Below are 27,250 nucleotides of genomic sequence, written 5' to 3'. Positions count from 1 at the left end.
GTTATATCACACGAGGAACGGCGTAAAAAAAAAAAATAAAACCAATTCTTCACCTGCTACTGATTTGTTTATTATGTCTCCCAAAGATCGCAGTAAGGCTCTGCTCACATTTATCCTGCGCTCTGCGCTGAGCACTTACACCAGAGTTTCCGTGTAAATCTCTTAAATTTGTGATTCAGCCGGAACCCATGACGGAAGATTCCCTGTAATGAGGCAGATATAGGCCACTGTGGATGCCGTCTGGCCTGTGATCCCACGGTGTCAGTTCATTTAGGCGTGCATAAAAGTGCGGTTGGCCACAGTTTTGTGCACTTCTGAAAAAAAAGGACACTGCTAAACAGAGGCCAGACGGAGTCCAGAGTAACTCTGCTGCCTCATTACAGTGAATGGATCCCGCAGGGGTTTCATCTGAATTACATCACTTGGAAATTTAGATGGAAAGCCCGATGTAAGTGCTCAGCCTAGAGTGCCGGATAAATGTTACGTAAAATGTTCCCAATAAAAGCTTCAACTCAGTCCTCAAAAAAAGCTAGTCCCCACTCAGGTCCGTCATGTGTTAAAAATATAAGGGACTTCCAAGTTACTGGTAGCAGAAAGGCTCTGGAAAAGCGAAATTGCCCTTGCCCCCCAAAAGAAATTCAGAAAATTTTGTTCTCCCAAATCCAAATGCCTATTCTACAATAATTTGTTCTCCAATTGTCAAATAGCGCTCCGTCCCCCCCAGATCTCGCCGTATGGCTGAGCGGTACGATACAGCCACATATGGGGTATTGACACTTTTAGAAGAAATTGTGTGATACATTTCGGCACCATTTTTACCCATTCCCCTGTGTGAAAATGTAAAATCTGAGGGTAAAACATTTTTTTGTGGTAAAAATATAATTATGCTTTTATCACTGCCCAATGGTATAAATTTAAAAATTAAAAAATACTCACTACTTACCTAGATGAATTGCTTGAGAGGTGTAGTATACAAAATGGGGTCACTTGTGGGGGTTTCTGCTGTTTCGGCATGTCAGCGACTCTTCAAACGCGACATGGTGTCTGCAACCTATCCCAGCCAACATAGCGCTCCTTTCTCTTCCGAACCCTGCCGTACACCAAAGCAGTGGTTTTACCCCACATATGGGGTATCGGCGTACTCAGGAGAAATTGCACAACAAATTTCATGGTGCAATTTCTCCTATTACCCTTATGATAATGCAAAATTAAGGGATGAAAAACGTTTTTGTGGGAAAAATGTGAAAATTGTATTTTTACAGCTCAATATTATAAACTTCTGTGAAGCACCTTGGGGTTCAAGGTGCTCACCACACATCTAGATAAGTTCCCTAAGGGGTCTAGTTTCCATAATGGTGTCACTTGTGGGGGGGTTTCCACTCTTTAGGCACATTAGGGGCTCCCCAAATGCAACATGGCATCCGCTAATTATTCAAACGAATTTTACATTCAAAAAGTCAAATGGCGCTCCTTCCCTTCCGAACCCTGCCGTGCACCCAAACAGTGGTTTGTCTCCACATATGGGGTATCAGCGCGCTCAAGAGAAATTGCACATAAAATTTTGGGGTCCATTTTTTCCTGTCACCCCTGTGAAAATAAAAAAAATTGGGTCTAAAGTAACATTTTTGTGAAAAAAGTTAAATGTTCATTTTTTTCTTCCACATTACAAAAATTCCTGTGAAGCACCTGAAGGGTTAAAGTTCTTGAATGTGGTTTTGAGAACCTTGAGGGGTGCAGTTTTTAGAATGGTGTCACTTTTGGGTATTTTCTGTCATAAAGACCCTCAAAGTGACTTCAAATATGATGTGGTCCCTAAAAAAATGTTTTTGTAAATTTTGTTGGAAAAATGAGAAATCGCTGGTCAACTTTTAACCCTTATAGCTCCCTAACAAAAAAAAATTTGGGTTCCAAAATTGTGCTGATGTAAAGTAGACATGTGGGAAATGTTATTTATTAACTATTTTGTGTGACATATCGCTCTGATTTAAGGGCATGAAAATTCAAAGTTCGAAAATTGCAAAATTTTCGCCAAATTTCTGATTTTTTCACAAATAAACGCAAGTGATATCGAAGAAATTTTACCACTATCCTGAAGTACAATATGTCACGAAAAAACAATCTCAGAATCAGGGGAATCCGTTGAAGTGTTCCAGAGTAATTACTTCATAAAGTGACAGTGGTCAGAATTGAAAAAATTGGCCCGGTCACGAAGGCAAAAACAGGCTCTGGTGCGAAGTGGTTAAAACAGGAGTTGTCCATACAATAGTGTTCAAAATAGCACCAGTGTGTTCAAAACCATGAGTTAAGCACAAAATCTTTATACTAGTTTTTATTTCCATGCATTGGGACCATTGCACACTGTTTTCTAATTCAAAACATGGAGAAATTTATATAATTTTTAACTACTTTACAGATAACAAAAAATGAACATTGGGCTGTTCTAAAAAATAGAAGTGTCGGCATTTGTCTTCACAAACTCAAAATATTGACTGAGGATTTAGCATTCTTGTGAATCACTAACCTAATATTTAGTTGTATACCCAGTTTTTTAGAACTGTTTGACATTTATGATGCATAGAGTTAATCAACTTATGTCACCTGTCAATTGCTATTCCAGCCCAGGATACTGTGAATACATCCCACAATGTTTTGGCATTTGTTGGCTTTGCCTCAGAAACAGCATTTTTCAAGGCACCCAACAAGTGTTCTATCGGATTAAGGTCCGAGGATTGGGCTGGCCACTTCATAACCTCAATTTTGTTGGACTGGAAAATTTTGCTCGTTTACTGGTGTGTTTAGGGTCGTTGTCTTGTTGAAACCCCCATTTCAAGGGCACATCCTCTTCAGCGTAAGGCAACATGACCTCTTCAAGTATTTTAATATATGCAAACAGGTCCATGACCCCTGGTATGCGGTAAATAGGTCCGGCACCATAGTAAGAGAAACATGTCCATATCATGATGCTTGCATCACCATGCTTCACTGTCTTCAGAGTGTTCTGCGGCTCGAATGCAGAGTTTGGGGGTCGTCCGATGAACTGTTTGCCACCCTTGGACCCAAAAAGAACAATTTTACTGTCATAAGTCCACAAAATGTTTCTCCATTTCTCTTTAGGTCAGCTGATGTGTTCTTTGGCAAATTGCATCTGCTTCAGTACATGTCTTGTTTTGTTTTTTTAATAGTGGGACTTTGTGGGGACTTCTTACTAAGAGATAAACTTCACACAGGCATCTTCTAACTCTCACAGTACTCACAGGTAACTTGAGACTGTCTTTGATTATCCTGGAGCTGATCATTGGCTGAACCTGTGTCATTCTGGCTATTCTTTGATCCATTCGAATGGTAGTCTTCCATTTTCTTCCACGTCTCTCTGATTTTGCTTTCCATTTTAAATAATTGGAGATCATTTTAGCTGAACAGCCTATCATTGCCTGCACTTCTTTATAAGTTTTACCCTCTCCAATCAACATTTTAATCAAAGTATGCTATTTTGCAGGAAGACTGTTGTTTCCTTAATGTAATGTTTTTCTCAGTGATGGCATGGCTCGTATGGTGTGTTTCCGGCGAGCTGCTATCACTGACTTGCAATGTTAAGCATATTGTTTTTGTAGTTTTTTTTTACGGTTTCTACCCTTCTGTGTTTTCCCTTTTCCTAACCCAGATACTATTATTTGCGGAACCCACTATTGATGACACTCTTACTACCCGTTTGTTCCTGCAGCTTGCTGGGACCGAGGGGGGAAAACATACCATACTGCTGTATACTGCTCAGACCCTGCCCTGGGACTCAGGATGAGTACTTCTCAAACACCAGACCCTGACACCACTTACACCTTACCACACTGGCGATTCTTATCATGGAACGCGGCGGGCTTCAACACCCCTCTAAAGTGCAAAAAGGTCTTGAATCACTTAAAACGATTCTTACCAGATGTGGTCTTCTTACAAGAGACACACTGGAGAGCTGACAAGCCTGCTAAATTGACAGCTTCCTGGATAGGAGGTTGCTTCACATACTTCATCATCACGCTGACTATCCATTCTTATCAAGAAGGGCCTGCCATGCTCCATTCAGGAATATATTAATGATAACCAGGGCAGATACTTGATTCTGAAAGTGGAAACAGCTGGGAAATTATATTTTTTGGTCAATCTCTATGCTCCTAATGATGACCAACATTTTCTACACATCGATTCTCCAGATTCTTTTAGGACTTGGATCTAGTCGTCTGATCGTGGGAGGAGACTAATGCAGTACAGTGTCCCACCCTAGACCGCTCCGCACTCTCCCCACAGACCTCAGCAAACACCATATCCCTCCTACATTTCATGGAACAGCTTTCACTGTGTGATCCATGGAGAGTGACAGACTCCACAGCTAGAGAATACACGTGCCACTCCCTCACCCACCACTCATTCTCCCAGATTGATATCTTCCTCATTTCCTCACAATTATTTGTCCAATATCATGACTCACGTATTCACCCAATACTGATTTCAGGCGACGCTCCTATCTCACTATTCCTAACTATAGTAGAGCCAAGCCTACGGACAAAATATTGGAGGTTACCATCCTATATGGCAGAATCAGATGATTTCAAAACCTCTCTTAAATCACACTGGAATAATTTCCTAGATGACAACATCATTCATACTGACAATATTCCTCTGCTATGGGCCACTTCTAAGGCTGTTATGAGAGGCCATATCATCAGCTATCTGTCATGAAGGAGGAAAAAGCACAGGAAGAAATTTGATGACCTACATACCTCCCTACTTCAGGCTCAAACGGCGTACGCCTTGACCCCATCCAGACACACAGTAAGCTTACTCTATGGCCAAACATCTATTAGATTCCTTCATACATTCCCAATCACATAGGCAAATCCATCTGACTCTAAATAAATGTTATCGTTGGGGAAATAAGACGGGTAGATTGTTAGCCACTTTAACTAAATGCAAACAACCCTAAAAAACAATTCTCAAATTGCAAAACCCTCTAACAGGTTTGCAGACAACTGACCAGGAAGAGATCACGCAAATTTTTCGTGATTATTATTAAGACCTCTACAGGGCCTCCCCTGCTAACCTCCCAACGATTAATTCTTTCTTAAACTGAATTAACCTTCAATCTCTGACTACTGTACAGCAAGTGAGGCTGGACTCAGAGATAACAGAAGATGAAGTGAGACCAGCTATATCAGGCGCATCTAGCGGTAAGACCCCTGGCCCTGATGGTTTCTCTGCTGAATATTATAAGATTTTATCGCCTGACTTGATGCCTATTTTGACCAATCTTTCCTTCAAGGGGGTCCCCATTGATCGGTTTACTGACTCACGCACCATAGTTATCCCTAAACCTAACAGAGACCCATTTTTACCACAATCATACCGCCCAATCTCGCTCCTCAATCATGACTACAAACTCTTGGCAAACATCTTAGCAAACCGCTTACAACTGCTATTGCTCAGTCTTCTGTGTGAGGCTCAAACGAGCTTCACTCAGGGGAAGAGTAGTGTGGCAAACATACGCCTGGCGGTCGCTGCCACAGTCTTGGCCCAAGACATGCCGAGGCCATCCGAATGCTACTGAGTCTAGATGCTGAAAAGGCCTTTGATAAAGTGGCATGGCCTTTCTTTTATGAAGTTTTGGGCAGGGGGCATTTTGGCCCAAGATTTCTGCAATATACTCAATACCTCCATATAAACGCAAATACCTGTGTGGCGATCAATGGATGCAGTGCACCAGCCATAGCGCTCTTCCGAGGAGTCAAACAGGGATGCCCTCTATCACCCCTTCTATTTAATCTTTCTATTGACGGCTTACTGCGTCATTTATTGCAGACCCCTACCTTTAAGAGACTTGCAGTGGGTTTTAGAGAACTTAAGGTTACCGAATTCACAGATGATCTGCTCCAGGCAATAACTAACCCCAAACAAGTTCTACACTCTCTTATACGAGAGCTAGAGGACATGGGAGACCTATTGGACTATGATATTAATTGGGACAAAACAGGAGTGATGATGCTACGCGGTCCCTCCAAGCCGTCGTGGACATCGGGGTTCCCTTGTCAATGGACTACTAGCTCACTAAAATACCTGGGAGTGCAAGTGACAAGACATCCAGCTAAACTATATAAAACTATCATTCTATACCTTAACATCTCAGAATCCACTTTAGCTAAGTGGAAAAATTTTAATTTATCATACCTAGGTAGAGCCAACTTAATTAAAATGACATAATTCCCACGCCTTCTCTAGCTTTTTGACACTTTACCAATTTATTTGACTCCCAAATAGGAAAAAACGGATTATTTATACAGCTCATTTATCTGGGAAGGAAAGAAGCCCCGTATTGCCTATAATTTACTCTAACAACTGAAGAGAAATGAGGGGATAAACTTGCCTGATATTAGACACTATAATTTAGCATCCTTATTCCGGGTGGTGGCGGACTAGCTGGGGGGTGGACCTCCTGTTACGCCCAGTATGGTCTGGGGTGCTGTCTCACGCCGGGACTGGCTCTCCCTACTCAATTACATCTCCCTTATATTAAAATGCCGGCTGAAGTGAAGGTGAACCCTCTCCTAGTGTCTACATGGCAAGCATGGCAGAAAATACGCCAACAGTTTCAGCTCTCTCCTCAGATATCTCTCCTCCTCCCAGTCATTGGTAACACCCATTTCCAACATTGACATGCACACCCTGTCTTTTACCAGTGGCACTCTCAGGGTATAACATCCATCAAACATCTAGTTCACTTAGTGGAGCGCCGTATGTATCTAATAGAGGAAATGCATTCTAAGTACCCTACTATTACATTTCCCCCGTTCCAATACCTACAGGCTAAGAGTTATGTGAAAACACTAAATTACTTACCGGTAATGTGATTTTCCTGAGCCCATGACAGCACAACGAGCGAGGGGATCCGCCCTTCCAGGACAGGAAACCTACAGAATAAAAGTGCGGTGCCTCTCCACCACCTCAGCTGTTTACAGAGCATGAGAGGACACTACTTAATAGTTATATATCCCATGATTTTTCCTTCTACACACCATGTGAATCAAACACCATGAAGGAAATGAAGTGATCAACTTCTACCAGTGATGGGAGGGAATATAAGGGTGCTGTCATGGGCTCAGGAAAAACACATTACCGGTAAGTAATTTAGTGTTTTCCTATCACCCATGACAGCAACTACGAGAGATTTACAGAGAAAAAATTCTAAAGTTAGGGTGGGACCACAGCCTGTAGAACAGTTTTCCTAAAGGAAAGGACAGCAGGAGACCCCAGATCAAGCCTATAGTGTCTATAGAAGGTGCAAGGTGAAGACTGAATCGCAACTGTAGTGCCGGCGTCCCTGCCCTCTGCTAGGCAGGGACGCTGCTCCCCTCACCGCTCTGCTCCGTGCCCGGCATCCTCCCCCCGCTCTGCTGTCAGTGCGCGCTCCGTCCCGGCGTCCTCCTCCTGCTCTGCTCTCAGCGCGCGCTCCTTCCCGGCCCCTGTGCTTAGGGCGCGCGCGCTCCCCTCCTCTTAAAGGGGCCGCGCGCGCCGCCCTAAAGAGTCCCCGGCCAATGGCCGGAGGACTTCATCATATATAAGGCACCTCCTCCAAAATGGAGGTGCCCGAGCAATGTTGTTTGCACCTGTGTCTCACCTGTGCTTCAGCCCTCAGGTCCCGTTGCCAGTTACCTGCCAGTTACCTGCCTGATTCCTGCCTGTATACTCGTTACCTGTCTGCCAGTCTGAGGTCCGACGGTCTGCCTTACTACTCCTGTCAGTCTGTCTAAGGACCAGCCTGCCCGCTCACCTGGAAGCGCATATCAGCTACCTGCCTGCTTGCCTGAGGTCCGACGGTCTGCCTTACTACTCCGGTCAGTCTGTCTATGGACCAGCTTGCCCGCTCACCTGGGAGCGCTTCTCCGTTACCTGCCTGCTTGCCAGCCCGGAGGCTCCGTTGTCACGTGCTGTGACCACCAGCTATCTCAGAGACTCTTGCCCGCTCACCTGGGAGCGCATCTCCGTTACCTGCCTGCTTGCCAGCCCGGAGGTCCCGTTGTCACGTGCGGTGACCACCAGCTATTCCAGAGACTCTTGCCCGCTCACCTGGGAGCGCTTCTCCGTTACCTGCCTGCCTGCCAGCCCGGAGGCTCCGCCGTCACGTGCCGTGACCACCTGCTATTCCAGAGACTCTCGCTTGCTCACCTGGGAGCACACATCTACCATCTGCCTGCTAGCCTACCCGGAGGCTCTGCCATCACAGGTCGTACCTACCCCTTACCCAGAGACTGCCCTGATCACTTGCCGTAACTCCCTGTCCGTTCACCCAGAGACTGCCACCGGCTCCCTTACAAGGGCCGCCCCCTTGTATAGTAGCTCAGAGGTTCCGCCTCCCGGACCCGTTACAGCAACCTTACATAATGCTTCATGGGGACATCCGCTTTCTTATTGTTCTGCCATGGATTCCCCGGATTAGCACAGAAAGTAGGGTGCACAATTTCCTGACTTCTATGGAAATTGGAAGCCATCTTCGGAAGATGAGTCGGTTCCGGAGCAACCCTATCTTCTAGGATCTGTATAACCAAAGGATTAACCGACAAAGCTTGAATGTCACTAACTTACCATTCTGAAGTCAGGGCCACCTGTATAATGGTCTTTAATGTGAAGACCCTGAATCCATGGGTTCAAGCGAAGGCTTGTCAGAGAAGTAAGCACTGGATTCAGATCCCAGGGTGCCATCCTTGGACTGAAAATGGGCCTAGATCCAAAACTCACTTTCACATTCCTTGCTTATTCAATGCAGGTTGGACACTGTTACCGTAGTCTACGGCTAAAAAGGTCCACTTGCATTTCTCTTCCTCTTTATATGAGGAGCTGTTAAAGATAAAAGGTGAGACTTCTGAACTAATTAGACATAAGTGTCATTAGGGATCTTGGCAGAGTTCCTCCATAATGGATTATGTAAGATAAAGCTACTCTGTTGTATGACAAGACCTTTATATGGTGACCATGTATAGATGAATGGAGCTTTCTTCTATACTGCCTAAAGCTTCTTTAGGTTAGAGGAACCAGATCTTTAGAGGCAGCCCACGGGTGTGTACCCGTGACCATGCTACTACTGGAATGTAGGAGATAAGAGTTATTAACAGCAATATTGCCTTGTTCAGAGTTGTGGCCAGACTGCTTATTAATTTTGACATATAGCAGGACTCCTTATTCTACCTTGGGAGACCACAACTCTTACTCACTGCCCAGTGAGTTCTGCAGCACTCGATGGATCTGCCCATAATCCCAAAATAGTTGAGGTAACTATTGTCAATGCCTCTTCCTTCGATATGAGAGTTGTCCTAACTACTATAATTCTCCATAAAGCCTTAAGGCTCATTAACATCTGAATGGAAGGAGACAAACTGAAAGCCTAAATCCTCATTTTATGCCAAGAACTATTCTCAGGAAATTTGATGTTTCATGTGAATTGGAACCTGATTGTATACCTCCTTAAACGCCTATACTACTATATCGCAATCTGGAACTGCAGATTTACTAGCAGATCTTATAGAGTCCATTTCCAATGATCTAACTCTCAGGAATTTGTACAGCTCCTTCGGGATGTAGCAAAACCAGGTAGGCCTGGGTTAAATAATAGCTTTACAGGTCTTGATTAGGGCACCTGGAGAGCTAAGCACCAGAGCAGGCTAGGCATTCACCTTAGTCAGACTGCTTGAGAGCAGAGCAGACTGTGTGTGTCTTGGAGCTAATCAGAGACACAGGCCAGACTCCACAAGTATCAGTGGTTGTCCTGGATAAATATTGTTTTGTTTGATCAAGCTGGGTTAGCAAAACTGTATATGAGTAGACAGGGTCTGTCCTATTTAGTCAGAGCTTGGACAAGACCAGAAATATTAATGTTTATAACTTCTGTGCAACCTGTAAATTGCAATAAAACTGCGCTCGATTGGACCAAACCCACAATGGCTGTACGAGCACTACATGATGCCTCCTACCTTTAAGAGTGAAACCCTACAAGGTTAATTATTAACCTGCAAAGCTAAGGAAGCGCTCTTATGGTCACTTGTCCCAAACCGGCATTACACAGAGCCAGCTGAGCACCAGCCAGGAATACTGCCACCCTCTGTTTCAAAATAGAGGCAAGAATATTTTTCCCCCTGAAATCGGTAAGCTTGCCATGCACAGTTTACAGTCGCTGAACTTGGTTTTGTCAGACATAACTTAGTTGTGGAACCAGTACCTTTACAAAGAGGAACTATGAGGCACAGGGGCGCTACAAGGCACAGACACCCTATAAAGCCCTACAAGGCACAGGGGCACCCTGAAGCACCAAGAGACACTGAGGCCCCATGAGGTACTAAAAGGCACTGTGAAGTGCTATGAGGCACTATGAGGTACTAACAGGCGCTATACGGCACTATGATATGCTATGACTCACTATGATATGTTATGCTGTGAAGCACTATAAAGCACTATGAGGCGCTATGTTATGATGTGCTTTGAGACACCATGAGGCGCTGTGCTATGATGTGCCATGAGGCGCTATGCTATGACGTGCCATGAGGCGCTATGCTATGACGTGCCATGAGGCGCTATGCTATGACGTGCCATGAGGCGCTATGCTATGACGTGCCATGAGGCGCTATGCTATGACGTGCCATGAGGCGCTATGCTATGACGTGCCATGAGGCGCTATGCTATGACGTGCCATGAGGCGCTATGCTATGACGTGCCATGAGGCGCTATGCTATGACGTGCCATGAGGCGCTATGCTATGACGTGCCATGAGGCGCTATGCTATGACGTGCCATGAGGCGCTATGCTATGACGTACTATGATTTGCCATGAGGCGCTGTGAGGCACTATGATGTGCTATAAAGCACTATGCTATGAGGCACTATGCTATGAGGCACTAGGATGTGCTATGAAGCGCTATGCTATGAGGCACTAAGATGTGCTATGAGGCGCCAAGATGTGCCATGAGACGCTATGAGTCACTATGATGTGCACAGAGGCGCTGTGAGGCACTATGATGTGATTTAAAGCGCTATGATGTGTTCTTTGTGAAGCGCAAAGAGGCTTTATAAGGCACTGCGCTCAGATTTTTAGTTAATAGAGTAATCCATCTGAATGAAGGATAAACCTTTCCCTTGCGTGGTAAATCTCAATTGTCAGACTAGCCCCACCCGAAGGAGCAAACTGATGTGACGCAGCTGGACAGCAGACCTTCACAGAGACCATGTGCTGTATTAACACCATGTGCCGTCCTATGGATGGAGTAAACAGACTGGAGGACAACAGTAAAAACCTCAGTGTTAGTTTAACATTTACTGAGCAGATAGAGGCTCATTTTTTTGGTAAATTCTGAAGGCCAATCATGAGGCTCTGTGCAGCCCAAACATGTGGCTAACTTTAGCCTAGAAGTCTAAGGTCCAGCTTCCGTCCTGAAGCTGAATTTAAAGCACGAGGCCCTTGGCCAAGATGGGGTCTTACAGAGCGCGCGCGCAAACACATTCATTTTTGAGTTTTGCGCTAACATCCTTCAGCCTTTCCTAGTAACCATAACAAGGAAAGGGGCCCATAAACAAGGTAAACATTCACAAAGATCACTCACCACCAGCTGTATGGATTCAGAGGCTGGACCAAGTCACAGGCCTGTTCCTCTCCATCCGGCCATGCCTGAGCAACACTGGGGTTTTCAATCCCAGGCAGGGGCGCCTCCAATAGCACGCCGATCAAAGCTGGAGCTGCTGACCCCAGACAGGGGCACAGTTCCACAGTTGCTCTCTCACTGACGTGCAGAGCTGGATCTGCCGACCCCAGACAGGGGAGCAGTTCCACAGTAGCTTCTCCACTGTTGCACGGAGCTGGAGCTGCCGACCCCAGACAGGGGCACAGTTCCACAGCACCTTCTCCACTGATGCACGGAGCTGGAGCTGCCGACCCCAGACAGGGGCACAGTTCCACAGCACCTTCTCCACTGATGCACAGAGCTGGAGCTGCCGACCCCAGACAGGGGCACAGTTCCACAGCATCTTCTCCACTGATGCACGGAGCTGGAGCTGCCGACCCCAGACAGGGGCACAGTTCCACAGTAGCTTCTCCACTGTTGCACGGAGCTGGAGCTGCCGACCCCAGACAGGGGCACAGTTCCACAGCACCTTCTCCACTGATGCACAGAGCTGGAGCTGCCGACCCCAGACAGGGGCACAGTTCCACAGCACCTTCTCCACTGATGCACAGAGCTGGAGCTGCCGACCCCAGACAGGGGCGCTGCTCAGACATATCCGGATCTTCAACAGGTAAGCCTGTCTAAGGTTCTCCCATCAAGGACCTTCCAGTGCACTCGTCATCAGGGCCGCAGGCTGGTACAAAACAGTAGCCAGAAACATGTTGGAAGACATGGGTCTCCGCTACTTCTTTTTTCACCGGCGTGCATCTTAGGGCGCGATTTCCTGGATAGCGTCCTGCGCCTGCGCAACCGGGATGCGCGGCTGCCAGGCCACCATACGATAATGGTGCTGATGCTGCTCGCGCCCGTCCAACGGAACAGGCCCCCTTGGACCCACCATGGCGCTTTGAAACCGACCGGCCCAGGTCTGGGAATAATCTTCTCTTCTTTCTTCTGCCGCCGTTTTAACAAGGTTCCCCCTCAATGACAGGAAACCAACTGAGGTGGTGGAGAGGCGCCACCCTTTTATTCTGTAGGTTTCCTGTCCTGGAAGGGCGGATTCCCTCTCTCGTTGTAAGTGCTGTCATGGGTGATAGGAAAAAGATAACTCCTTTTCCTGAGCGGGAGTGGGATCCATACCTGCTTAGATGGTTCGCTAAACCTAACACCTCATCTGGCCAAATAGCCTCCAATTATAAACTCATCCATGTTGCCCCAGACTATGAGAATTCACAACTTTCACTAACAAAATGGCAGATCGATGATCCCGCCTTATCATACAACACTATTTTGAAAGCCCTGGACCAAGCCCACAAATTTCTCCCTTCAGCTCGCTTCCTTGAAATGAGATTGAAAATATGTGATAGATCCTATTTAACCCCCCAGAAGTGTCACAGAATAGGGCTGTACACAACCTCTGAATGGTTTAAATGCCGCCCCCTGAGGCTCATCTATTCCATTGCCTGTGGACATGCCCAATTATTCAACCCTTCTGGACCAGAATACAACAATTTACCACCACACACCTGACAAAATTTGTTCCTAATGAGCCTCTTTGGGCCATCTTTGGATACCTAGAGCCAGATAAATACACATGCTCCCCAGGGACCCGTAAATTGCTACACATGGTGGCGGCAGGCGGTGTTAAGGCCATCTTACAGATGTGGATCCACGACCAAGCTCCTCCTTTTAAGATCTTTTTAGCCAAACTGTCGTTGCTGCTTCAGAGATGATATTAGAACTTGCTTTCAACCTATAGTATGGTATCAAGAGCAACTACTACTGGGGGAAACGTTCGTGTAAAAATGTGTTAGATGGTGCCGCAGTGTGGAGATACATCTAGGCGTCAAGGGTCTGTCTCAGTGTCGATGGGTCCCGCACAACTTTTGAGAAGAGAATAAGGTTATACACTCCTGTTGGGTCGTTTATATGCAAGGAAAAGTACCTGTTTTGGGTGTCATCTTTTCTCCCCTTCATCCCTCCCCCCCTCCTAAGTTTTTGGTTTGTCTTTTGACCTGATGTATTTATACTTGGAATGTACATTCTGCCGTTAACCATCTTATAACAACCTTGTTATGCATATTCCAAATTATATTTGTATTAATGTATGAAAACTTTATTTTCAATAAAAACAGGTTTAAAAAAAAAAAAAGTACGCTATTCTTCTGAACAATAGCTCCAACAACCCATATTTCTCAGGCTTTCAAGGAGAAATACATGTACCACATGTGCTGGCTTCACCCTTAAATAAGAGCCACCTGATTCACACCTGTTTCTTCACAGAATGATTGACCTCACTAATTGAACTCTACGCTGCTATTATTTTGAACATACCCCTTTTCAATTAATTATTCAAATACACAGAATTCATGATCTGCATGTTTTTGTGTCCGAATCTGTTGGTTTTCTTAGAATCTACGGCACCAACTGGTAAATTGTTTGACATGTGGTAATATAATTTATACCAAAAAAAGTGATTAATCTGGTTAGTCATATTGGACTACTATTATTTTGAACACTACTGTAAGTTTGGAGTCTCTCTGGCTTTACCTGCTCATTCAAATGAAAATGATTCTTCACTTACCAGTCAGATTAGTTGCCATTTCCTCTGCAGTCTGGCAAAGTCTAAGTCCTTGCTTTAGGGATCCATCTACATCTATGTAATGACGACGTTTGAGATAGCAGGTCACAGCCAACTGAATCTGGTCTGTGCGTACTCGCTTCATGGTCTACAGAGAGAAGAAAATTGAATAAAAAAAATAAGGAACATCAGAAAAATTTTAATATAGTGCTGGTTTTGTCATTTTGATTCTATTTTTAGCAAACCTTCTGAATAAATTTATCAGTTTTAAGGGTGTACAGCAATCCTAGTTACAGTTGTGCTCAAAGGTTTACATACCCCAGAAGAATTTTTTCTTTCATGGCCTTGTGTCAGAGAATATGAATGATAACAAAAAAACTTTCTCCACTCATGGTTATTGGTTGGGTGAAGCCATTTATTGTCAAACTACTGTGTTTTCTATTTTTTAAATCTTAATGACAACCAAAAACATCCAAATGACCCCGATCAAAAGTTCACATACCCTGGTGATTTTGGCCTGATAACATGCTCAGAATTTGACACAAATGGGTTTGAATGGCTACTAAAGGTAACATCCTCACCTGTGACCTGTTTGCTTATAATTAGTGTGTGTGCATAAAAGCTGAGTGAGTTTCTAGGATCCAGACAGACTCTTGCATCCTTCATGCAGCCACTGACGTTTCTGGATTGTGAGTCATGGGGAAAGCAAAAGAATGGTCAACGGATCTACGGGAAAAGTTGAACTATATAACACAGGAAAGGGATACAAAAAGATATCCAATGAATTGATAATGCCAGTCAGCAGCATTCAAACTGTGAATAACAAATGGAAAATCAGGGGCTCTGTAAAAACCAAACCACGTTCAGGTAGACCAACAAAAATATCAGCCACAACTGCCAGGAAAATTGTTCGGGATGCAAAGAAAAACCCACAAACAACATCAGCTGAAATTCAGGACTCTCTGAAAACTAGCGGTGCGGCCATTTCAAGACGCACAATAAGGAGGCACTTGAAGAAACATGGGCTGCATGGTTGAGTCACCAGAAGAAAGTCATTTCTGCGCAAATGCCACAAAGTGTCTCGCCTACAATATGCCAAACAGCACAGAGACAAGCCTCAAAACTTCTGGAACAAGGTAATTTGGAGTGATGAGACCAAAATTGAACTTTTTGGCCACAACCATAAACGTTACATTTGGAGAGAGGTCAACAAGGCCTATAATGAAAGGAACACCATTCCTACAGTAAAGTACGGAGGTGGATCACTGATGTTTTGGGGATGTGTGAGCTACAAAGGCACAGGAAACTTGGTAAAAGTTGAAGGAAAGATGAATGCAGCACATTATCAGCAAAAACTGGAGGCAAATTTGCACTCATCAGCCAGGAAGCTGCGCATGGGCCATACTTGGACGTTCCAACATGACAACGATCCAAAACACAAGGCCAAGTCGACTTGTCATTGGCTACAGCAGAACAAAGTAAAGATTCTGGAGTGGCCATCTCAGTCTCCTGACCTCAATGTCATTGAGCCACTCTGGGGAGATCTCAATCGCGCAGTTCATGCTAGACAGCCCAGGAATTAACAGGAACTGAAGGCTTTTAGCCAAGAAGAATGGCAGCTTTACCATCTGAGAAAATAAATAACCTCATCCACAACTACCACAAAAGACTTCAAGCTGTCATTGATGTTAGAGGGGGCAACACGGTATTAAGAACTGGGGTATGTGAACTTTTGATCAGGGGCATTTGGATGTTTTTGGTTGTTGTTAAGATTTAAAAAGAGAAAACAGTAGTTTGACAATAAATGGCTTCACCCAACCAATAACCATGAGTGGAGAAAAAGTTTTTTTGCGATCATTCATATTCTCTGAAACAAGGCCAAGAAAGGAAAAATTCTGCATAGGTATGTAAACTTTTGAGCACAACTGTATGTTTTGTGCACTGACCATCATAATATAAATGTATTATAAATTATTGGAGTATTGTCAATGCGCGGTACTTGCCACACAGCAGAGAACTGCAACACAAACCAAACAAGGCTTCACCCCAAATACATGCAACTAGCACAGCAAGACTTACAGTGGAATGTAAAAGTTTGGGCACCCTTGATCAAAATTACCATTATAGTTAAATGGGTTTTCCCACAAACAAAAGTTCATTTTAATCAACAGACCTTGGAATGATAATAACCTTCATCATTGGATGTATTTAAATAAAATGTTCCAGTGCTGAAATAATCAAATAAATGTGCCCCTGCTGTGTACGGTGAAATGGCTGTGTCTCACCGTGTACGGAACATGGTCTAATCATATCACATCTGCGGGGCAGGGTAGAAATCAAAAAAAAGAGTATACAGACATTTCAGCAGGGGATTGCAGCTTATTCGTTATTTGAAGTTAGGCTATGTGCCCACGATGCAGAAATGCTGCAGATTTTTTCCGCTTCTCCCTGGCAGGAAAAACACAAGCGGTTTTTACATGCGTTTTTAACGCTAGGTAGAAGCGTTTGTCAAGCATTCTTCACTTGCATTTCTGCATGCGGGTTATCGCATTTCCAAGCGATTTTAGCATCATTTGGAAAAGTGCTTGACAACTTGTTCACACTATATAAATCCATGCAACCAGCATGGATTTATAGTAGTGTGACCAAGTTAGTTAAAAAAAAAGAATTCGAATGGTAAAAAATAAAAAAATAAAGTTTATACTCGCCTTCCGGTGTCCTCCCGGTGTTTTGTCCACGCCGTCTGGTTTCTTGCAATGCTCGCAGTGGTGTGAAGGACCTGCGGTGAAGTCATTGAGCCATGTGATGGGTCACATGACCCAGTGACGTCATGGCAGGTCCTTCACAACAGCGCAAGACACCGGACGGCGTGGACAAAACATCGGGAGGACACCGGAAGGTGAGTATAAACTTTATTTTTTATTTAAATTCTTTTTTTTACAGTTTCTATGGTACCCAGGTCTGGATGAGAGTCTCCTCTCCTCCAGACTTGGGTACCATCCGCACATAGAAACGCATATTATCCGTGTGTGCAAATGTACTGACACGGATAATATGCGTTTCAATGCAAGTCAATGGCGGCGATTACGCTGCGTGTCCACAAAATTAATGGACATGCTGCAGATTTTTGAGCGCAGCATGAACGCTGCGGAAAAATCCGCAGCATGGGCATTAACATTGCGGCTTGTCATTGGGGACCATGGGAAATTCCGCAGCATAAACGCTTGGAAAACGCATAGTAGGCACACAGCCTTAACCCCTTCCCGACCGGTGTCGCACCGTTTGTGACATGGAAAACAGTTCGTTCCCGACCCATGTCACAGCGTCTGTGACATGGAGGAATAGCGCCCCTGCAGCGCCTGCGAGCGGGGTCGCTCAGGTGTCACAGTTGCTACTGCAACTAGACAACCTGTAGTTGACCCCACAGGGGGTGGATTAAACCCCCCCGTGCCTAAAACCCCTCCGATTGGCAGTTTCACTTTCACTTTTAGTGAAACTGCCAATCGGAATGAATGAAATATTTCACCAATGGAAATTGGTGAAATATTTACTTTCTGGGCATTGCCTGATGCATATAGCATCAGCCATTGGCTGGGGGGAGTGTCACCTCTGTGTCACCCCCCCCAGATCTGATTGGGGGGCTAGCGTCACATGGACACTAGCTCCAATCAGATGTCGAGCGGTGTATTTACTATGGCTGACAAACTTTCCAGATCCATCCCTTCCGTGGAGCCAGAGGAGTTTGGTCACGCCGATCCGCTGCTGCCACAGATCATCTGCCCCGCCGCCGATCGTCTGCCACCTCCATCGCCGCCACCGATCCTCTGCACCCGCCGCTGCCACCGCTGCGGATCTGCCGCCGATCCTTGCACCCGCCGCTGCCTCCGCTGCCGGCAGTATCCCCCCCCTTATCAGATTTCCAGCCCCCACTTCCCCTCCACCCCCCCCTCCACCCCCCTTCCACCCCAGTCCCAATTTCTCACCTGTACCCCGACCTCCGCTCCCTCCCTCTCCCACGTCTTCATCCACCGGCTGCTGCTCTCCTTCTGACAGCCGGTGGACTGTGATCACAGGCAGCAGCAGACTCAGTGTAAATCTCCTGAGCCTGTGATCACACCACCATCCCCCAGTCCCAGGGATCACACCACCATCCCCCAATCCTAGTGATCTCACCCCCCCCAGTGATTACCCCCCCTGCTGCTGCCAGCTACTGCCTGCCGGCCCCTACCCCCCTTGCTGCTGCCGGCTCCTGCCCTCCTTTCTGCCCCTTCTGCCCCAGTGATACCCCCCCTGCTGCTGCTGGCTCTTCCATCTCCTCAGCCCCCTCCTGCGCCCCGTGCACCTGAGCGCGCCCCCTCCGCCTGAGCGCGCCCCTTCCTGCGCCTGAGCGCGCCCCCTCCTGCGCCCCGTGCGCCTGAGCACGCCTCCTCCTGCGCCCCGTGCGCCTGAGCGCGCCCCCTCCTTCGCCCCGTACGCCTGAGCGCGCCCCCTCCTGCGCCCCGTACGCCTGAGCGCGCCCCCTCCTGCGCCCCGTACGCCTGATTTACACCAAGCACTCACACATACACACGTACACTCACACTAATAATAAAGTTTAGATTTTTTTTTTTTACCCACAGCACACAAAATGTCCCGCCCGTCCCGCCCTAGGGCGTACTCAGCTGAGGAGGTATATTCCTTTATTGCCTCCGAAGCGGATAGTGAGGGAGAGGACCCCACGTTCCTCTATTCCTCTCATTCTTCCTCCTCCAGTGACACCGAGCCGGCACCAAGACGACGTCAGAGGTCAAGGCATCGTACGGAGGCCGTGGAAGAAGACCCACAGCCATCTGTAAGTAACCCTCAACCTGGTGCTAGTCACGCCCAACCTAGCACCAGTGCCCCCGTGTGGACCCCCGTCCCTGAAAATTACGCTCCACGGATTCCTGATTTCCTTCCCCAATCAGGAATCCAGTTTGAGACAGCAAACCTCAGGGAAATAGACTTTTTCAAAGTCTATTTCTCTGAGGCCATTGTCAGTCTCATGGTGGAGCAGACTAACATTTACGCCCAACAATTTTTGTCTGCAAACCCAAATTCAATGTTTTCTACTTGGAGTCCCGTTGACTCAGTAGAAATGTTGAAATATTGGGGACTGGTACTTCACATGGGGATTGTGAAGAAACCAGAAATCCGTCAATACTGGAGTACCGATATTTTATATCAAACTCCAGTGTTCGGAATGGTGATGACCCGCAAAAGATTTGAGGTCATTGACAAATTTTTACTTTTCCGGGATAACGCGGACAGCCTTCCCCGTGATGACCCGAATTTTGACAGACTGTTCAAAATTCGTCCGGTCATAGAACACTTCAGCAACAAGTTTGCTGAAGTGTACGTTCCCCAAAGGGAAATTTCTGTGGATGAATCCCTCATCCTCTTCAAAGGGAGGCTTCAATTCCGACAATACCTGCCCAGTAAGAGGGCCAGGTACGAAATAAAGCTCTACAAGCTGTGCGAGAGTGCCTCAGGGTACACTCACAGCTTTAGAGTTTACGAAGGAAAGGATTCGAGGATTCAGCCCCCAGAATGTCCACCTGCTCTGAAGGTAAGTGGGAAAATAGTGTGGGATTTGATCCGCCCACTGCTTGATAAAGGTTACCATCTATATGTTGATAACTTTTATACAAGCATTCCCCTATTTCAGTCCCTCTCTGCCAGAGCTACCGCCGCTTGCGGTACTGTGCGCAGAACCCAGAGGGGTCTCCCTTTGACGCTAATTGAGCAGCTTCTCCCAAAGGGTGATAGCCGAGCTCAATGTAGCGGCAACATGGTTGTGGTGAAGTACAAAGACAAAAGGGACGTCTTTTTCTTGACCACAATCCATGGTCCCGGCACCACGGCCACCAACGTTAGAGGTACCCCAGCACCGGTCCGCAAACCGGACTGTGCCCTGGGGTACAACAAGCACATGGGGGGAGTTGATCTTTCTGATCAAGTCCTCCAGCCCTACAGTGCGATGAGGAAGGCGAAAGTCTGGTATAAAAAACTGGCCGTGCACATCGTTCAAATGGCACTGTATAACGCATACGTGCTGTCACGATGTGCAGGCCAGACCACCAACACCTTCCTCAACTTCCAGGAGGTGGTGATAAAGGCCCTGATTTTTAGAAGCGAAGAAGAAGAGGGCCCCAGCACCCCTGGAACTCGAGTCTCCCGTGTGGTACCAGGGCAACATTTTCCTGGTGAGGTCACGGTAAGAAAAAGGTGCCGGGTCTGTCACAAAAGGGGGATAAGAAAGGTCACCGTTTCCAATGTGAAACGTGTCCTGATAAACCGGGACTGTGTTTGAATGAATGCTACAAAATTCATCACATGTCCCCGGACTAAACACATCCTGACCTTCCCTACAGAACTCACCCACACTAGCATGACATGCGAAACATCACACACACACACACACACACACCAACCTCACGTACACTACAACACAACACCAACCTATGTCAGGTTGGAGTGTGTGTTGTAGTGTATGTGAGGTTGTTTGTGTGAGTGTGTGGTGTATACACCACACCGCACACCAAACTCACATACACTACATCTAGAAAAGTTCCCTGGGGGGGGGTCTAGTTTCCAAAATGGGGTCACTTGTGGGGGAGCTCCAATGTTTAGACACACAGAGGCTCTACAAACGCAACATGGTTCCAATTTGTTAGCGGACACCATGTCGTGTTTGGAGAGCCCCTGTGTGCCGAAACATTGGAGCTCCCCCACAACTGACCCCATTTTGGAAACTAGACCCCCCAAGGCACCTATCTAGATGCATAGTGAGCACTTGGAACCCCCAAGTGCTTCACAAATTGATTTGTAAAAATGAAAAAGTATTTTTTTTCCACTTTTTCATTTTTACGAATCAATTTGTGAAGCACCTGGGGGTTCCAACTGCCTTGGGGGGTCTAGTTTCCAAAATGGGGTCACTTGTGGGGGAGCTCCAATGTTTAGGCACACAGGACCTCTCCAAAAGCATCATGGTGTCCGCTAACAATTTGAGCCAATTTTATTGGTACCATTTTCAGGCACGTGATATTTTTTGATCGCTTTCTATTCCGATTTTTGGGAGGCAGAATAAACAAAAAAACAGCAATTCCAGAATTGTTTTTTTGTTTTTTTTTTATGCCGTTTCGCGTGTGGTAAAATTGATAAGGCAGCTTTATTCTTCGGGACAGTAAGTTTTCAGCGGTACCGCATTTATATCGTTTTTTCATGTTTTGGCGCTTTTACACAAAAACTATTTTCTCAAAAAAATTTTTTGCATGGTTTTATTCTGAGAGCTATAACTTTTTTTAAAATTTTTCGGATGATGGAGCTGTATGGTGGCTTGTATTTTGCGGGACAAGATTTTTCAGCTGTAGCCTTTTTATTTACATTCATCTTTTTGATAACGTGTTATTCCATTTTTTGTTTGGCGGTATGATGATAAAGTATTGTTTTTTGCTTTGTTTTTATTTTATTATTATTAACGGGTTCACTAAAGGGGTTAACTAGTGGGACAGTTTTATAGGTCAGGTCATTCTGGACACGGCAATACCAAATTTGTGTAGTTTAATTGTTTTGCTTTTTTTTTCATAATAAATAAGTATTAGGGGTACAATGTATTTTTATTTTTATTTTTTTTTCACTTTCCTACACTTTTTTTTTTTAAACTTTTACACATGATCACACTATGGGACTTTCGCTTTTTGCAGCCTGATCGGCTGTATAGTATACAAAGCAGCAGCTTCCTATGCTATGCAGCCAGTCAGCGCTGCCCACAAGGAGACATTACCTTGGTCATGCACTGCGCTCCTGCCTCCTGGTGACCCAGATGATGTCATGACTACATCCGGGAGCCGCCGCAGACAACGCTGGACGCCAGAGAGAAGGTAAGTATTGGCGCTTACGTCCCCCCTTGCCCCCTCGATTGCAGCATTGTGGTTGTTTATGTGCCAGCAATCGTGCAGGACCGCTCCTGGCACATAGTACCGGGTGTCAGCTCTGACAATCACTTTGTGCAGGCGCGTTCGCGTAATAGTACCTAGCTGGTCAATAAGTCCCACCGCTCAGCTACGTACTATTATTGACTTGGTCCTAAAGGGGTTAAATTGAAAATTAAATTAAACACATTTCCTTTGCATTTTTAGGCAAAACATATATATATTAACATTTTTTACATTTTAGAAATTACAAAAAAAAAAAATGGGTCGTCTTGCATGCACTATTTTGATGTCTAGCCACAGATTTTCAATGATGTTCATATGAGGGGACTGTGAGGGCCAATGTAAAACTTCAGCTTGCGCGTTCTGAGATAATCCATTCTAGATTTTGATGTGTGATAAGGATCATTATCCATTTGTAGAATCCATCCTCTTTTCAACTTCAGCCTTTTTTTTTATTTTTTTTTTTACAGATGGTGTTATTTTTGCATCAAGAATTTGTTGAAATGTTATTAAATCCATTCTTCCCTCTATCTGTGAAATGTTCACCCATGCCATTGGGTGCAACACAACCCCCAAAGCATGATTGATCCACCCCCATATTTAATGGTTGGCTAGATGTTCTTTTCCCAAAATTCTGTGCCCTTTTTTCTCCACACATACCTTTGATCATTGTGGTCAAAGAGTTCTTGACCTCCACTGTTCTTGTTAACTACAGTTTCTTATTTAAATATTGAACTGAGGAAAGGTTAACTTGAAAAAGCTTTGTTTTTTTCTTATGGCATTCTCTTGCTTTGTGGTCCGCCACCATTTTTATTTTAAGAGTGTGAGGCAGTTGCTTAGAAGAACCCATGCCTGCTATTTTTTGGCACAAAGTTACAGGATGCTGGGTTTTTAGAAAGCTGGGAAAATTTTATCACCTGGCCTTTCCTAACAATAATGAACAAGCTATAACCCTAACAGGCTACTTAAAGAAGTTGTCCACTACTTTTTATAATGGCCCCAATATCCCCCTAATGTATTTAACCTGTGCCGAAAAATGTTTTTATAAATACCTTTAGTTGCCTTTATTGCCTGTGAGCGGCGCCATCGCTGGCCGCTCAAAGGCATCACGTGACCCCCCAACTGCAGCCGGCTCTCGCTACCGCTGAGGTCATGTCAAGTGTGGAATGACTTAAGTGATGCGCTGCCCGCAGTGGATGCTGGGCTGTGGGCGGGGTTTACCTGCGTGTCACAGCCCAGCATTCACCATGCGCTTTCCCTCTCCTGCATTCATTGCGAAAGCATGCGGTGAATGCTGAGCTGTGACGCGCGGGGCCACAGCCCAGCATCCACTGCGGGGAGCGCAGTACCGAGTCATGCCCAGCTGCAGCCGGAACTTGACGTGACTTCAGCGGATGTCAGAGCCGGCTGCAGCCGGGGGTCACATGATGCCTGTGAGCAGCAAGCGATAGCGCTGCTCACAGGCACGAAGGACAGGACAAGGTACTTACAAATAATCTAATGACAGAAAATACCCAAAAGTGACACCATTCTAAAAACTGCACCCCTTAAGGTGCTCAAAACCACATTCAAGAAGTTTATTAACCCTTCAGGTGCTTCACAGGAATTTTTGGAATGTGGAAGAAAAAAAATGAAAAATGTAACTTTTTTCACAAAAATGTTACATTACTTTTGACCGATTCATTTTTATTTTCGCAAAGGTAACAAGAAAAAATGGACCCCAAAATTTTGTGCGCAATTTCTCCCAAGCACACCAATACCCCATATGTGGGGGAAAACCACGGCAGGGTTTGGAAAAGATGGAGCGCCATTTGACTTTTTGAATGTAAAATTTGCTTGAATAATTAGTGAACGCCATGTTGTGCTTGGGTAAATTGGGTACAGTAGTTTAATGCAGTTCGTGGAGAACATTTTTTTCATAAGAATTTGGGAAAGTTATGAAATGTCCTATAAATGTCTGTCCTATTCCTGATCTAAGGGTCTAGACTTTTAGCTGACATGAATCAGCAAATGTATCACTTAAACATAAGCCATGTATGAGGGAGTCGGAGACTGTGTCATGAAAACTGAAGAGTCGGAGGTTTGGCTTACCGACTCCACAGCCCTAGTTCATGTACAGAGATACACATCGGTGTATGCATGATACCCGTTCACTGAACGTTTTCAATCAAAGTTGTCTCCTTCACTAGCTGAATCAATCTTTGTGATCGGCTTTGTAGGTTTCTTTCGTTATTCCTTTTTACCCTATGTAACTCTATATGCTTGTATTGTTTATTTTGTCCTCTTTGCAAAATCTTTTGTATATTTTTTTTGTAAACAAGGCCTATCATTCTGGATAAACTATAAAATTTAAGTAGTTCTGTTCCTTTTGTAAACTGCGCCCTGAAGCCATATGCTACGAGAAATCAGGCGTCTAGTCAGCCTATATAAAAAATAAAGAAAATGACTGGTGGTGGCAGCTAATAATCTTCCTTGTGTTATTGTTGAGTTAGCAGTTACCATATCAGGTGAATATACATATATTCCATGAGTTGAAATCGGCAGGGTATATACCATACACTCAGTTAGTTTCCCAATAAATGGCCTATTAGTTGCAACAGCCTGCGGCCTCCTTCATTAATCTTCGGTCAATCGCGTAATTGTTCAGATGGTAGGGGGGCAGCAGAGAGCTGTTCAGGTCAAAAAGATAACAGAGGGTGGATCTGCATGACCTCCCCAGGCCATGATATCTTGACAGTTTAAATACGGCAAAAGGAACAAATCCGGGGATACCACCTGCTAATCCAGCACCAAGGAAAATACGACACTGGTCCTTAGAATAGGTCTCCAAATCCAGCAGGGTGGGCAAGACAATACAATACCACGTGGAAGAGCATTGCCAGTCTCTAATAGTCAAGTAGTGGACCCAGAATCCGATCACAGCAGCAGATCCTTGCCCTTTCAAGACACCGCACAAACAATCGATCAAGCTTCCCTTTATACCTGCCTATTGGGATGAGCCCAATGGTTGGCCAGAGGTGCTCAGACACCACACCGTTAAAACACCAGGTACATTCATATTCAAAATATGGAAGAAGGTCACTTAAGTTGTGAGTCTGCACTGTCTGTGACATTGCGCATTAGAGAGGACCCCCTGCAGAGAGTAACAGACGTACATGCCCCCACCAGATGCAGGACAGGGAATGCTAATATAGACCTAATAATTGTATTATGATCCATGGAGAAAGGGTGGGGGTGACACACTGTTCCTTACACTTTAATCCGCAACACAGCATTTGCCAGGCATGATTTCTGGCCTTCGATAGCCGCACTCGTGAGGTCATCGCAAGGGCCTGATCGTTGCTATAGTGGCCCACCGACATCAGTCATTAACCAAGCTCTAGAAAAGTCGTCAGTGCGTGATCTAACAAGTTTGTGTTAGAGCAGAACTGCCAGTTCTAATGCACTGCAATGCATTAGAACTGCAATCAGACTGCAGGAAGTGAAAGTCCCATAGTGGGACTAGGTAAAAAAAAAAAAAAGTGTCACAAGATGTTTCAGTAAAACAAAACAAATTTAAACATTAGGCAAAGATAACACAAGTAAATACATACAAAGTGCAGTTTTTAAATTAAGGCCTTTATCATTAAGGGAAAAGAAATTCAAACCTACACAGCTCTGCGTGAAAAAGTGATTGCTCCCTAAACCTAATAACTGGTTGGGCCACCCTAAGCAGCAACAACTGCAACCAAGCATTTGTGATAACTGGCAATGAGTCTTTTACAACGCTTTGAAGGAATTTTGACCCACCTACTTTTGAAATTTTTTTGGTAATTCAGTCACATTGGAAGGTTTCCAAGCCTTTTTAAGGTCATGCCACAGCATCTTAATCAGATTAAGGTCAGGATATTAACTAGGCCACTCCAAAATCTTAACTTTGTTTTTCTTAAGCCATTCAGAGGTGGACTTGCTGATGTGTTTTGGATCACTGTTCTGCTGCATATCCCAAGTGCGCTTCAGCTTGAGGTTACAGACAGATGGCTGGACATTCTCCTTCAGGATTTTTTGGTTGACGGCAAAATTCATGGTTCCATTTACCACAAGTCTTCCAAGTGCTGAAGCACCAAAACGGCACCAGACCATCACACTACCACCACCATATTTTACTGTACACTGTATATAGTGCCCATAAATAAAGTACACATTTGGTATCGCCGTGTCTAGAACGACCTGACCTATAAAAGCGTCCCACGAGTAAACATCGTTAAAAAAAAAAAGACACACAAGGCAAAAAATGATGCTTTATCATACAGCCGAACAAAAAGTAAATAAAAGGCGATCAAAAAGACTAATTTAAATAAAAATGGTACAGCTGAAAACATCTTGTACTGCAAAAAAACAAGCTGCCATACAGCTCAGTCAGCCGAAAAATAAAGTTATAGCTTTCAGAATAAAGCAATGCAAAAATTATGAATTTTTCTACAAAATAGTTTTTATTGTGTAAAAGAAACAAAAACAAAAAATACATAAATGTGGTATTGCTGAATTCACACGGACCCAAAGAATAAAGTAGTGTAATCAATTATACCGTAAAAAGAACGGTGTAAAAAAAAAAAAACATTCTGTTGAACCTGCTGTTGATTTATTTGTTCATTCTGCCTCACAAAGATCGCAGTAAGGCTCGGAACACATTTATCCTGCACGCTACACGCTGGGCGCTTACACCGGGGTTTCTGTGTAAATCTCTGAAATATGTGATTCAGACGCAGCCTCCAGTAGAAGATTCCCTATAATGAGGTAGATGGGGGCACTGTGGGCGCTGTCTGGCCTGTGATCCGGCGGTGTCCATCTTTTTAAGCATGCATAAAAGTGCAGTTGGTCAGTTTTGTGCACCTCTGAAAAAAAGGACAATGCTGAATGGAGGCCAGATAGAGACTGGAGTAACACTGCTGTCTCCTTACAGTGAATTTGATCCCTCGGGGGTTTCATCTCAATCATGTCACTCGGAAATTTAAATGGAAACCCAGATGTTAGCGCTCAGCGTAGAGTGCAAGA

At 45.0% G+C, this 27,250-nt stretch overlaps 1 protein-coding gene across 3 annotated transcripts in view; it reads right to left on the bottom strand.

Moving 5' to 3' along the window:
* TAF5L (TATA-box binding protein associated factor 5 like) overlaps nucleotides 1-27,250 on the bottom strand; it is a 233,729-nt gene that overhangs the window by 162,929 nt on the left and 43,550 nt on the right. For all 3 annotated transcript variants that reach the window (XM_073660234.1, XM_073660233.1, XM_073660235.1), the window contains exon 2: nucleotides 14,265-14,409. In XM_073660234.1, coding sequence (XP_073516335.1) covers nucleotides 14,265-14,409 — 145 coding nt within the window. The remainder of the gene's footprint in view (nucleotides 1-14,264; nucleotides 14,410-27,250) is intronic.

Source organism: Phyllobates terribilis, unplaced genomic scaffold (assembly GCF_046119375.1).
Source record: "Phyllobates terribilis strain yellow unplaced genomic scaffold, ASM4611937v1 Scaffold_24__1_contigs__length_18792416, whole genome shotgun sequence".
NCBI lineage: Eukaryota > Metazoa > Chordata > Amphibia > Anura > Dendrobatidae > Phyllobates > Phyllobates terribilis.
This window is presented reverse-complemented; position numbering and strand designations above follow the sequence as displayed.